Source organism: Carassius auratus, chromosome 26 (assembly GCF_003368295.1).
Source record: "Carassius auratus strain Wakin chromosome 26, ASM336829v1, whole genome shotgun sequence".
Classification (NCBI taxonomy): Eukaryota; Metazoa; Chordata; class Actinopteri; order Cypriniformes; family Cyprinidae; genus Carassius; species Carassius auratus.
This window is the reverse complement of record NC_039268.1, coordinates 3,435,803-3,449,779: the sequence shown is the minus strand read 5'-3', so window position 1 is coordinate 3,449,779 and position 13,977 is coordinate 3,435,803. Positions and strand designations below refer to the sequence as shown.

Here is a 13,977-nt window from a genome sequence, read left to right as displayed (position 1 = left end):
CTGTAAAGCTTTACTAAAAACAGGTCTTTTCCCCAATTCAGAGATCATGAGACGTTCTTGTCAGAGCAAGCAGCGGTCGCAGAGTTTAGCAAAGGGTCAGCTGAACGTTCAACTGAGAGAGAGAAGGATCAGTGAAATCACATTGTCTTAGAGTTCACAGACAGTCAGGCAGGGTCACGTCTTGGTTTTCCCCTTTCAATCTCCCAGTCACTCCCTCTCTTCGCTCGATCGCTCTTTATCAGATCAGTCAGTGGACGGGAAAGCCCCTTTGGCCTTTCTCACACCGCACAGAGACCACCAACAAAAACAGACGAGTGTAGCAAGAGGCCATGAGCTTGTATTTCCAATAAAACATGACGAGAAAAAGGATAAACAAAAATCGGAGCAAACCAGAACAAAACGAAAACAGCAGAACAAGAAAATATCTCTATTATTGCATCCAGGATGGCCTGGTGAAGTGTGTTTGACAGAAGCCACGCCGTGCCAAACCAAGATCTGTTTTTCCAGCACACATACTCTATGTGACACGATGTGATGCATTATTCTGCCCAAATCAAATGAATGCACACTGCATTCTTCGGCTTGGCCAGGATACGAACTACTTGATTAGTAAGTGTATGTTTGCGTGTGTATCTCTGCTCTTTTCTCCCTCACTGTGCATACAAATCTCCTGTCCAAAGAGAGACAGATGACAGAATCCAGAATAAATCGAGAAAAAGAGAAATATGGACATTAAGGATCCAAAATTAACCCTCACCAAGTGCCAAATGTGAATAAAATTTGGCACTGGCCCGTAAATAAAACTGAGTTTCTGGCCAGATGAGCTGCAACACGATCCATGGCTTAATTTGATGAATCGCTGATAAGTAACGTGAGAGATTCGGATCAAAAACATACAAGCTGTGCACTCAAGAAAACATCTATCCGACTGTTTTTCTTCTTTGGAAAATTCCGATCAAATTCGAGGTTTTATCCATGATGGTTTTTCTCCAGGACTTCCATGAACGTGGAATATTCCTCCCATCAAACACAATCTCATTCAGCAGGGGTGCATTCATTTAATCAAGAGTGACACTAAAGACATTTGTAATGTTAAATAAAGGTTTCATTTCAATAAATGCTGTTCTTTTGAACTTCTATTCATCAAAGGAATCTTGAAATAAACTGTTATTTAAATTAGCAGTAATATTTCACACTATTACTAATTTTACTGTATTTTTTATCAAATAAATGCATCATTGATGAGCATAAGAGACTTCTTACCAATCCCAAAATGCAGTGTAATAAATAAAAAGGTTTTTGTGCTTCATAATACTCAAACTGAACTCACTCCCAAACCCCAGCCCATAACAAAATGTCCTCATTTTTTGGGGGGGACATCAGCCGTGTGAGGTGTGTGTGTGTGTGTGTGTTTGTGTGTGACCCACCTCTCTCACAGTTCTGTCCCGAGTAGCCATCAGGACAGGCGCAGTGGTATTTGTCAGGTCCTGTGTTACTGCAGGTGCCACCATTCAGACAGGGCTGCCGCGTGCCACAGGTGTTCAAGTCTACACCATACAAAACAATTCAACAAATGTCCCAGACTGAAGAATAGAACAGAACAGAACAGAATAGAACAGAAATACCTTTGTCACAGAGCTGCCCTCCCCAGTTGGTGTCACACAGACACTGCCAGGGTTCGACGCACGTGCCGTGCACACAGCCGGGATGAGGGATACACTGGTCACAGTACTCGCCCTGCCAGCCGTACAGACACCTGTGAAGGGCAGAACATCAAATGTCAGAGCATGCAAAATTAAAACATAAAAAATAGTATTTTTAAATAATTTTTAAGTAATTTGAATTATTATTAAAATTAAATTAAATTACATAAAAAAATGTATGCATTAAATTAAATTGCATTTATGCATTTAGCCGACGCTTTTATCCAAAGCTACTTACAGTGCATTCAGGCTATCAATTTTTACCTATAATTATATTTAATATTAATACATTTTATTTAAAAAAATATTTAAATTAATTTATAATTATTTTTACAATTAAAGTATGTCTTATTTTGTATACTATTTTTAACAGCAACAATAATCAAAATAATGTATTTATATTTGTAATTATTATTTATTAAACTTTCAATATATATACAAAAATATTTATCAAATTTTCCACCCCTACAAAAAAATGCACAAAAAACCTCTTTATAAAAAAGTTATTTAAAGAAAAAAAAATCACATTTTAAACCACAGTTGCAATTCTATTATAAAAAAAAATCAATTTTTGCAGCCCTAGTTGTGAGATTATATATGTTGCCATTGTAGTGTTCAAAATGAGTCATTTAATAGTAGGCCAGTGCAGAAAACTGTGTTTCAATCGAGCTTACTTACAAGGCTGTGGGCTTTTTAGTTAGCATGCTACTTTAGAAGGGCACTGCCTATTTAGACACAACTCAGCTCACTTGATATTGGAAAAGAATCATTAAATCCATTATGCGTCTTAATAAATGCTGTGTGTTACCTGCAGTCTCCAGGCACTTTACAGGAGCCATGTTCAGTGCTGCAGCCCTGCTTACAGATGGCTAAGAAAACAAGAGAGGAAGAGGTTACTGCTATCAGCTCCATCTGTGTGATCTCAGCAGTTCTCTCTCATCACGCCATTCCAGCCGCTCGCAACATCATCTGCCAACATGAGCTCATTTCTCCTCCCCTCCACTCGTGTTTCTTCATGCGGGAGTCAATGAGGGAATAAACACTATTACAGAGATACAATCCACCCTAATACTGTCGCAAACCCACACTGTATTAAACACACACACACACACTATAGCTGGCAGACGGGATGCTGTGTGTGCGTGTGAGCCAAAGCTTTGTTGTGATAGTGACAATCTCAAATAACAACATCCCTGTGAGGTCAGTGATTCAGAGCCAGTATGAGTCCAGTCTGACCGAGCCCAAATCCCATTCCCACACTTTCTGAACAACAAATCTCAGTGATTTGTTTTCATCGTTTTTTGAATTTGTTTTAAAGAACAACTTGTAGCCCATTTATTTAAAACATATTATAAAAACAGAAAACGATTTTAAATTGTAATTAATCTCCATTAGTATTTCAGGTTTGGGCATTTTATATATATTAATAACACATATACATCACTGTTCAAAAGTTTGAGGTCAGTAAGATTTTTTTTTTTTTATGCATTTATTCATTCAGCAATGCATTCAATTTATCAACAGTCACCATAAATACATTAATAAAGTGACAAAAGATTTCTTTTTCCAAATAAATGCGGTTGTTTCGAACAATAATTTTTTTAAACTTTGATAAGCTATTCATCAAATAATGTTTAAAAAAATGCATTACAGTCTCCAAAAAAAATATTAAGCAGTGCTGTTAAAAATGTTTCTTGAGCAGTAAATCAGCATATTCGAGTGATTTCTGAAGGATCATGTGACACTGAAGATTTTTAATTTTTTTTAAATGCAGCTTTGGTGAGCAGAAGAGACCTTTTTAAAAACATTAAAAAAATCTTACCAACCTCAAACTTTGAGATGGTAGTGTGCACACATAATATTCCCAACGGACACAGACCGCAAATATGAAATGTGAAGTATTTTGCCTCTAGCATGAAATGCATAAATTCATGCACAACAGTACTGTAAATCTGACAAAGGCGCCACCCCTTACCAGTGTTGCATTCTGGGCCAGCCCATCCCTCCAAGCAGGTCTTATTGCCATTGTGATCGCAGATATAGTGGCCGAAGAAGTCATCTCTGGGCCGACAGAACTTATTGCAGCCGAAGCCGAAGTAGTGCTCGTCGCAGGTCACCCGAATCTGGTACTGGAAGTGAGCCACGGGGCCGTTGTGTTTCAAGACCTGCCACTGACGGTTTGGGTTGATCATGCCCGACTGGACCGCTTTCTCTATGACTTGACCATTAACACCTACAGGAGTGAGAGACAGAGAGAAACAGACACATTAGCGGGCAGCTGCGGTTTAATCAGGCCTCTGTTAAAATACTATTTACACCACCAAAATAGACAAAGAAAACCCTTAAAGTATCACAAATGTTCCCTTTTATGATTTTTACCCTGTATTTCCAGTCTTCCGAAGCCATATCATAGACAAATAGATCTAAATCTTTTCAGAGCCTGATAGTATAAATCACCTTTTGAGGTATGAAATAGAGTAGCTCAGACTTCTGCTTAATATCTTAAACTTTGTTTACAACCGGGCAGAGGAATACCGTAGTACTTTTTTTCAGGGCAGGCCAGAATCCAGCACAGCGGTGAGGTATTTGGCCGAAGGGCTGTAAAATGTTAGAGGAGTGTGTGAAGTGTGTGTGGCTCGTGGTTTAGGACCTAAACCTGTCCTTCAGAAGTACAGGAGGACAGACATCGGTGCCAGGCTGCCCAAGCTGAGATCTCACTGTTACCTCTCCTCGCTGTTCACCTGCATGACGCTCGAAACATCACACCATAGTGCAAGAGCATAGTGCATTTCTGCTAGCATACATACACAAATATACTGTAATTGTGAAATAGAAGAAAAATAAACATAATAAAAAAACACTACATATATAAATATATGGTCACACTTTATTTTAGGGTCCAATTCTCACTATTAACTAACCATTAACTATGACTTTTGCATCAATTAACTCCTTATTTGCTGCTTATTAATAGTTTATAAGGTAGTTGTTAAGTTTAGGGTATTGGGTAGGATTATAGATGTCATGCATTATATGTACTTTATAAACACTAATAAACAGCCAATATGTTAATAATAGACATGCTAATAAGCAACTACTTGTTAGTGTGAATTGGACCCTCTACTAAAGTGTTACTTAATATATATATATATATAATATTGATTTCTTATTGTTTGTATGTATAATACATTTTATAAAAAATACTTGACATGTTACTACTATAACTTGTAAGCTACTTAACATGTCTGTGTTACGTATAAGTCAATATTTGCACTTCTGTTCAGATTTGGCACACACTTATTTAGATCTGAATGAGATAAATAATAATAAAAAAGATTATACACACATTACATCTTTGATTCTACACAAACTATTGCAAGCAATGACCCAAATTTCAAACTTACTCCCTGCTGCATGTGTGTAAGATTCTCTCACACTTACAACAATGTGTTTAAAAGACTGATGAATGCAAGCAGGTGCAGGCAGCGGTTTGGTAACAGGAAGTGTTTGCCAGCCATCCACAACACACACACGCACAGAAATTCACAGAAACACACACATGCTGCATGCTGCTTTCAAGCACGTTCTCTCTCATTGTCACTTTCTGACTGTATACTCTAGAATACAGAATAGTGTGTGTGTGTGTGTGTGTGTGTGTGTGTGTGTGAGAGAGAGAGAGAGAGAGAGAGATACTCACTGCCAGTGCTTGAGTCATTATTGAAGTCCAAGGCCTCCACAATCAACGTGTATGACCTCTGAAAGAAAGAAATAACACATTAAATCACCATCACACACAATCTCAAAGAATCGCTTTAAACTGGATTCTGTTCATTTTATGTTCAATCACAATGACCCAGTGGTGAAAGAGCTTTGGGTCAGTTGACAGAAATGTTACTGGCCCCATCGGCCCAGTGTTGCATTGTCAGTAAATCTCACATTGGGTGAAATTGAGAAGTTGAGAGTTTTATGTCTTCTTTGAACATTCGTGTTTCAGATTCTGCTGATCTAAGTTATCTCAGTTGTCAAAAATGGGTGAGATTTAGTCCAAATTAAGAGAAAGACTTCAAGGTGTAAGTCTGGGGTTAAAAAACTGATAAACCAGTAAGTAATGCGCTCATCATATAATTTTACACCAAAAGGCTTTTAATCATTTTAGAGCTAAGTGGTAAAAAATATGCATTCTATCAAAGTCTATTCTAGACATTCTATCAATGGTAGACAATGAGATTTCACATTTGAATCTTGAATTTAAATGTTTAAAATTAAATGACAGTATTCGGACATATTTTAAACTGTGTGCAATGTCTGTGATAGCGATTATGAATTTTCAGCAGTCTTTCAGTGTCACGTGATCCTTCAGAAATCATGCTGGTTTGCTGCTCAAAAAACATTTCTGATGAGTATCAATCTTGAAAACAGTTGTGATTTCTAATACTGTTTTTTAAAACATGGATGCGTTTTTTCAGGCTCCTTGGATTTATAGAACATTCAATGAATTAAAGCAGAACTTTCATATTTTAGGTTAGGTGTTTAGAACCAAACATTCCAGAATGTTTCGCGGAACATTAATACAGCGCTGTAATGAATGATTGATCACTCTGTGCTTTATCAGGAGACATCACTGAACTACTTTCACTATCTGGCTCTTCATCGACTAATTAAAGATAAGTAACAGGACAGACAAGAGAGTGAAAGAATGTGTGAGAAAAACTCTCTGCGAGATGTTAGATGAGAAAAATGTGAAACTGACAGAAACAGCTTGAGAAATATTGTCAGAAATACGAGCTGATTCTGAGAACAGACAGCAGAAATATTTAGTCCGTCAGGGCTCTCTGAGATGACCTCACACACACCAGTAATGCTCCGCAGTCTGAGGGATCTACAGGCCTTTATGAGCTTTAATCCATCCATCCACACACACACAAATGAAGGTGAAGTCAGACGAGCGAGGGCAGTATGAGTTCAAACTCACACACAAGAAAGACACAGTAGGTTTACAAGACTCATCCCCAAGTGACACCTCAGTGATCTGAACTAGAGACAGTGTGAGAAAGACATGAAGAACCTCTCAGACAGAACCGAAGATGTTTGTTTGACCCTATTCAATGTTTATATCTCAATGTATTTGCTCTGAAACGGCATTTCTTTCAAATAGATGAACAATCGATGCCAGTGCAGAACCTTTATTTTTAAGAGTTTAGAGCGGTTGCCATTTTTAATTTCACATAAATGAAAAGGATGTTATTATGATTGAGAGATCCATTTAACCAATACATGGATCTGAGAACCTAATAAATGTAACAAAACATCTCCAAAAAAGCAGCTTAACAACCCTGTATAGTAAAATGAGCCTGTCCTCCAACAAAAAACGACCATAAACTGTAGGTCGTTTGTGCAAGCACCTTATTACGACCTATATTTACATTTTAAGGTTAAGCGCCCTCTAGTGGGCGTAAAAATAATGAGAGTATCGCGTTGCGTCTGTCGTCATGAAATGACGTATAACGTCATTACCAATCAAAACGCACATTTATTTAAATGCAATGTGTGGGCTTCTTACACCGATCTCACAGATTTTCCTACATATTTTACTACTGTAGGTGGCTTATTCGTTCGAAGTACCACACCTAACCCCACCCCTAAACCTAACCCTCACAGAAATCATGCTAAATTATGATTTATTGAGAATATACATTTTCATGCACGTCCGTTCCCTGGGATCGAACCCATGATAGCATGATTACAAATCAAGGTATAACGCAATAATCTACTAACTGAGCTACACGAAACGCAAACCAGAGGGCAAATAAAAGAGTACAAAACATTAATATGAAAACGACCTTTTGCCGATAGCGGCGCAATTGTAGGATATGCTCTAATGGGTCGTATTTTAGGGATTTGGACAAACGACCTATACGGGCGTATTGGTTGGAGGACAGGTTGAGCAAAATGGGTTCTTAACAAAGAAGTTTTAGATGAACTCATGGAACCGTCAAAGATTTTTTAAGAGTGATGCATGAAATATCTACAGTACAATCAATCTTCTAGTCTTCTTCTCATCCAAGTTCACTACCAGCAGGACGCTGGTTACCAAGACTCCGTCAGAAACATCCAAACACACACCCTGCATTTTCATCTGACCACTGCTGATGATGCGAAAACGAACAACAGATAGATCAGAACACACACACACACACACACACACACTCATGCAAAGACCCCCTGTGTTTCTTTGTAAACCCGCTTTGTTGAACCGCCGTCCCACAATCCAGCGTCGCAGGCTGTGTGCAGTTCAATTGCTAGGTAGACTTGTGACGGAAAAGAAAGCATGCAAGATGACAATGTCTAATTAATCTCCATTCAGAGCGGCTGTGAGGCAGGTCCAGTCCGCTGTGGTCGACGTGGGCAGGGGGTGAGATGTTTGAGCGCGGCTGTCAGGGTAACCAGCCCTAATTGGACTATCAGACTGACTTGCTTTGACCTTGTACTGACGGCTCGGCCTTACGAGTTGTGAAAGTAAACAGGCTTCAGCAAAATCAATTGCACCATTCAGATTCAGAATGGAGAAAAATAGATGCCACAATCAGATCTGCCTTGGGCGATGTAAAAAAAAACAAAAAAAAAGTTGTGGCTGACTGATAAGAGATTTCTAATGGTTGACCACTATAGGACTATCACACTGTTTAGTCAAGGTGGTGGTCACCGGTCAAAATATATTAAAAGTGATTGCAAAATTAACACTTATTTTGCACAATCTTTACTTACATACACCCAAAAGTTATATATTATTCATTGACAATTTTGGGAACTAACTAAAGTGGGACTAACACTTCTGTCAATCAACCGTACCTGGTAATAATCAGCAAATGTCAATAAACTTAAAATGGCCAAAAAACTAACTATATGTTGGTCTATCACAAGCTAAATATATTCATAACAAAACATCTTGGATTAATAAATGTCCAGTCTTTGGCAATTTTGAAAGTATCAACATATAACCGTGTGTAACAACCATGTAATAACCAACAATAACTATGTTATATGAATTATTTTGTGAATTTTAACCAAATATCTTATAGAATATGTGTTGATTTATTATTTGCTATTGTATTGTCATTTTTTATTTTGCCATACATCATCATGTTGTCATAATATTTTATAAGAGCACTGGTCATATAAAACCCTCACATTTGAATGCATGTTTAGTTTGAAGGTTACATTATTAGATGCGTCTCAAAACCTAGTGGACCAACCAAGACAGCATTGATTTTCCAGCATCATACACACGTTTTCAACTAGCGGGGCACCTATGATGCCCAAAAATGCTGCCTAGCTAGGCGTCTCACTATAGGTTTCATTAGAGAATTAGAGATAGAGAGATAACCCCTTTTAAATGATCAATGGGGGTCTGACTGGATATCTTAAAGCAGTTTCCTGTGGCCATTGTGTGTAAAACAGCCTCTGAATGTCCATCAGTAGATGCTGGAGATAAACTCAGGTGTTTTATAGCACATTGTCATGCTGTTTTGAGAATATACTGGCCCACTGGGGTGGGGTAACACAACCCCTTTCCAACCTGAGTGTCGTCATACAGGAATGCCATAAACGGGACAGAACCGCTGTTCTGTTGATTTGACCACTGGAAAACAAAATCCTGAGAAATGTGGACTGTGTGTTTACAAACAGAATGAGACGCTGGTTGTAGGTGACACCGGGGCAAGATTTCACACATTCACATTAGATATTAGGGTATGTTGTTGTCACAAAAAATTTACATTTGTGACCCTGGAGCACAAAACCAGTCATAAGTAGCACGGTCATAATTGTAGCAATACCCAACAATACATTGCATGGGACAAAATTATTGATTTGTCTGTTATGCCAAAAATCATTAGCATATTAAGTAAAGATGTTGTTCCATGAAGATATTTTGTAAATTGCCTACCATAAATATATAAAAACTTAATTATTGATTAGTAATATGCATTGCTAAGAACTTGATTTGGATAACTTTAAAGGAGACTTTCTCAGTATTTTGATTTTTTTTTTTTTTTTACACCCTCAGATTTTCAAATAGTTGTGTCTCAGCCAAACTAACAAACCATACATCAATGGAAAGCTTATTTATTCACTTTATAAATCTAAATTTAAAAAAATTGATCCTTAATGACTAGTTTTGTGGTCCTGGGTCACATTTTTTGGCCAATAACAATGGCTCTTCTGAACAAATAGTCTACACACAAGCTGAGTTTCACAAATAAACCCAGCGTGGGAAATATGTGGTAAAGAGTGTGACAATTTGCCCCGTTCTCCCGTGATCCCAGACATGTTTAATCAGATTAGGATTTCCCAGAGGCTTTTCTACCAAAACCGACTTCTCAACTCACCGGCCAGGCGAAGCTGAAGGGCAATACGATCCTGGATTTGTCGCTCGCGCCGTCGAGGGGCTTGACAGAAAAAGTATTCCCACCGATAACGGGAGTAGATCCGCTTCCGTAGCTGCACGGGCCTCCCGAAGACACCCGCGACTGATACTCCTTCAAGCAGACGCGGAAAAACGTATCGCACTCATCCGCCGAACATGAGCCGTCCGCCGCGACGCGCGCGCCGTCACAGCACGCGCCGCTCTGCAGCTCCCCGTTCAAGTTCTGCATGGACAAAACCTGCATCTCAAAGTGCCCCGATGCCTCACATACCTGCAAATAAACAACATGCAAAATCAAAAGGACAGTATTTGGCACATGGGACATCTATCTTTGTCATCTATGTCTATCCATTTGAATGTATGCGCCAGAAACGTGCGCAAAAATGTTCTGTTGTCCGCAATTGGGTGCATTAAGAATCAAAACATCTAAAAAGAAAACTATTTAAAAGCCCTTTAACTCAAATTACTTTTCAGTTCTATTTCAGTGAAAAAATGTCATTGCACACAATTCTATTTTTTTGCGTTTGCGTATCCGTAGCAAGCAATTTGATGGATAAGGGATGACGAATATTCGGGGAAAAAACCCGAAAAAATGCATAAGGCCTATAAAAATTTTGAAAACTGCAGAAAGAAAGTCTCAAAATCCAAATGAATCGACTGAGATCGACTCAGTAATTAGTGTCATCCGATGATCCACAAATGCATGTTCACATTGCGTCGTATAAACAGTTGTGAAAGCCAAACCGCACGTACCCTCATCCACAGACACCGCAAAAGCACATGAACGCACAGCACCGCAAAACTTGGACTCCGTCTCAGAGTCATGCCTCCTCTGTCTGTCTGCTCGCTGCCTGTGAAACTAAACTTCAGCCGAAACACGGCTCTCATATAGTGCCTCATGCACTCCGGTCCAATAGAGGACAGATCCCTGATGCCCCTTTTGAGCTTCTATTATCCGCCCTCTATTCTTGTATTGTCCTCCTGTCTTTACAAACAATGCCCACGGACTGGAGAGGGAAAGCTGCGAGTGCGGCCAGGAGAGCGTTCCATCTATACATCGCGTTCACGGGGAGGGGCGGGGCCCACACTCGCGATGATTTCATATTCATGAATGGGCGGGGCTATGCATGCAAATGACATCCACCTTGTTTTCCAAAGCGATTCTTTTTTGTTCCCTAATTATTTGATCATCTGACTTTTTTTTAATCGTGTAAATATAAAATAAATATTAAAGGGTGTCAGATTTCAGTTATAAAATACAATGACATGGAATACATTTAGAAATAATAAAAATGAAATTATAAATGTAAAATGTATTGTACATTTTTAATTGTACTGTACTATATATATATATATATATATATATATATATATATATATATATATATATATATATATATATCAATTAAAAATGAAATAAGAAAGAGTACTGGGATTCAGTTTTAAAATAAAACAAAAATGAAAATAAAATAAAAATTAATAATTATATAAAAATGTGTTTATGTACAAGGCTACCATATAATAATAAATATATAATAAAATCAGTTAAATATTAAATTAAAAAAGGTATCATTATTCAGTTCTAAAATGAAATGAAATACAAAATAAGATAAATTAAAATGAAATGAAATAGTAACTAATCATTTAATGTTAAATAAATACATTCATATGTACAAGACTACAGTATTGTCATAAATAAATAATAAAAATCAGTTAAATATTAAATAAATAATAAAGGATTTATTTATAAAAAATAACATCTATAAATAATAATTAAAGTAATAAATAATAACTGATATGTAAAATTAATAATTGTATATGTGCAAGACTATAATAATACATATATAATAATACCAGGTAAATGTTAAATAAAATAATAAAGGATGTCAGAATTAAAAAAAAATATATATATCAAATTAAATTAAAATAAAATGTGATAATGTATATCTATATGTGTGTGTGTTTGTGTGTGTGTGTGTGGGGGGGGGGGGGGCATGTTTTTGTGTCATATCAGGACACAACTGTGTATAATGACATGGGTATGACACAGGTATTACAAGGAATGAGTGACTTATGAGACATAACCCATGTCCCCATTTTTCAAAACGCTTATAAATCATACAGAATGAGTTTTTTTGAGAAAGTAAAAATGCACAAAGTTTCCTGTGAGGGTTAGGGTTAGGGGTAGGGTTGGTGTAGGACCATTGAATACACAGTTTGTACAGTATAAAAACCATTACACCTATGGGATGAACCCACTTTTCACAAAAACAAACATGTGTGTGTGTGTGTTTGTACGAAACAACCATATATAAATACATTTATAACAAAATAATTCAAATATATTGACACGACTGAACCTTAGTCCATTTAATTTGTAATTGCAATGTAACAGTTTTTAAGAATACGGTTTTATTGTTTCATTGTCTCAATCAGCACTAAGTCACAGTATAAGACAATCTATTGTATTGATTGTGCTTCCACCACTTATAATGTCATTCATATAAAATTAAGTGATGCCTATCCTGTCCAGGTTTGTACATCTCAGACAGCACACACACAATATCTGTCAGTTTTTTCCCATGAGCCTGCATAGACATTATCTGAGCGTGAGCATGACAAAGAATGTCAGTGGAATCGCATTAGGCATCGCTCTCTGACCTTTTTTCCTGCTGTCTCTGCCTTATTGCATTTTCACTACTCAACTTGATTGCATTCTAATAAGGTTCATTTGCTACATGTTTCGACGCAGGTTATCATTGTGACAAGTCCTGTTAATATGCATATATTATTCATAAGCAAGAACCCTGAATATCACAACACAGGACCCCTGCTAGTTCTCCATTGTTTTGGGTGAAGAAACAGCCTCAGTCCCTTCATGCCTGTAACGGCAGCTGGTCAGAGACGGCTCTTTCTTGGAACGACAAACTGCTCTTTTCAAATCTAAGCGTGAAATGGTTAATCATCTCCAAGTCTGTGTTCGAGGAGTCCCAAATGAAAAGAACATGACAGGAATGAGGGGGATGGAGAAGAAAGGGGTCTCCTGTGAAATAGAGATGGAGGAAGGAAGGGCTGATAAAGGTGGGGGTCTTTATTTTTAAATTAGAGCAGCTGGGTCCCAGTCTCCTTAAAGAGTGGTCATGAATAGATTATGGCACAGGCCGGAACGGCTCCGCCCACCCTGCATTTAGGACACGCCCCCTCAGCCTCTGTTTGAGAATGAAGTGCATTACATTGACAAGGAAGAGATCAGGTATGATTCATCCACATGTGTAAGAAAAGAGACTCATCTCATGAACAAATATACACTGTTTGAAAATTATGAATGACATCTCTCGAACCAAGTGATGGAAAATACAGGAAAAAACTGAATGAATTTTTTTTAATTTAAAATCAGTATTTTCTATTTGAATATATTTAAATAAAAATAATCCATATGATGTAAAGCTGTATTTTCAGCATCATTCCTCCAGTCTTCAGTGTCACATGATCCTCCAGAAATCGTTCTGATATACTGATTTAATGCTCAAGAAACATTTCTTATTATTATCAATGTTGAAAACAGTTGGGCAGCTTAATATTTTTGTGAAAACCTTGGACCCCCCCCCCCTCCTCCTCCCCAATATTCTTTGATTGATGGGAAGTTAAAAGAACAACATTTATTAGAAATCTTATTATACATATGTTTATGTCACGTTAGTTCAAGTCAATGCATCCTTGCTAAATAAAAGTATTGATTTCTTTAAAAAAAGAAACATTTGAACAGTAATTCACAACTAATCAGTTCTGATCTTTTTAACCTAGTATCGCTGTTCTGTAGATTTCCCCAAACCGGAATTACCGGAATTA

At 37.4% G+C, this 13,977-nt stretch overlaps 1 protein-coding gene across 1 annotated transcript in view; it reads right to left on the bottom strand.

Annotated features, from left to right (window-relative positions):
* The window catches only part of LOC113044122 (protein jagged-1a-like), a 28,990-nt gene extending 17,852 nt beyond the window's left edge, over positions 1 to 11,138 (bottom strand). The window contains exons 1-7 of the mRNA XM_026203753.1: positions 10,882 to 11,138; positions 10,091 to 10,399; positions 5,401 to 5,458; positions 3,679 to 3,936; positions 2,512 to 2,572; positions 1,626 to 1,756; positions 1,428 to 1,547 (exon numbers count right to left, since the gene is read on the bottom strand). Coding sequence (XP_026059538.1) covers positions 1,428 to 1,547; positions 1,626 to 1,756; positions 2,512 to 2,572; positions 3,679 to 3,936; positions 5,401 to 5,458; positions 10,091 to 10,399; positions 10,882 to 11,028 — 1,084 coding nt within the window. The 5' untranslated portion in view covers positions 11,029 to 11,138. The remainder of the gene's footprint in view (positions 1 to 1,427; positions 1,548 to 1,625; positions 1,757 to 2,511; positions 2,573 to 3,678; positions 3,937 to 5,400; positions 5,459 to 10,090; positions 10,400 to 10,881) is intronic.
* Positions 11,139 to 13,977: the final 2,839 nt, after the last annotated feature.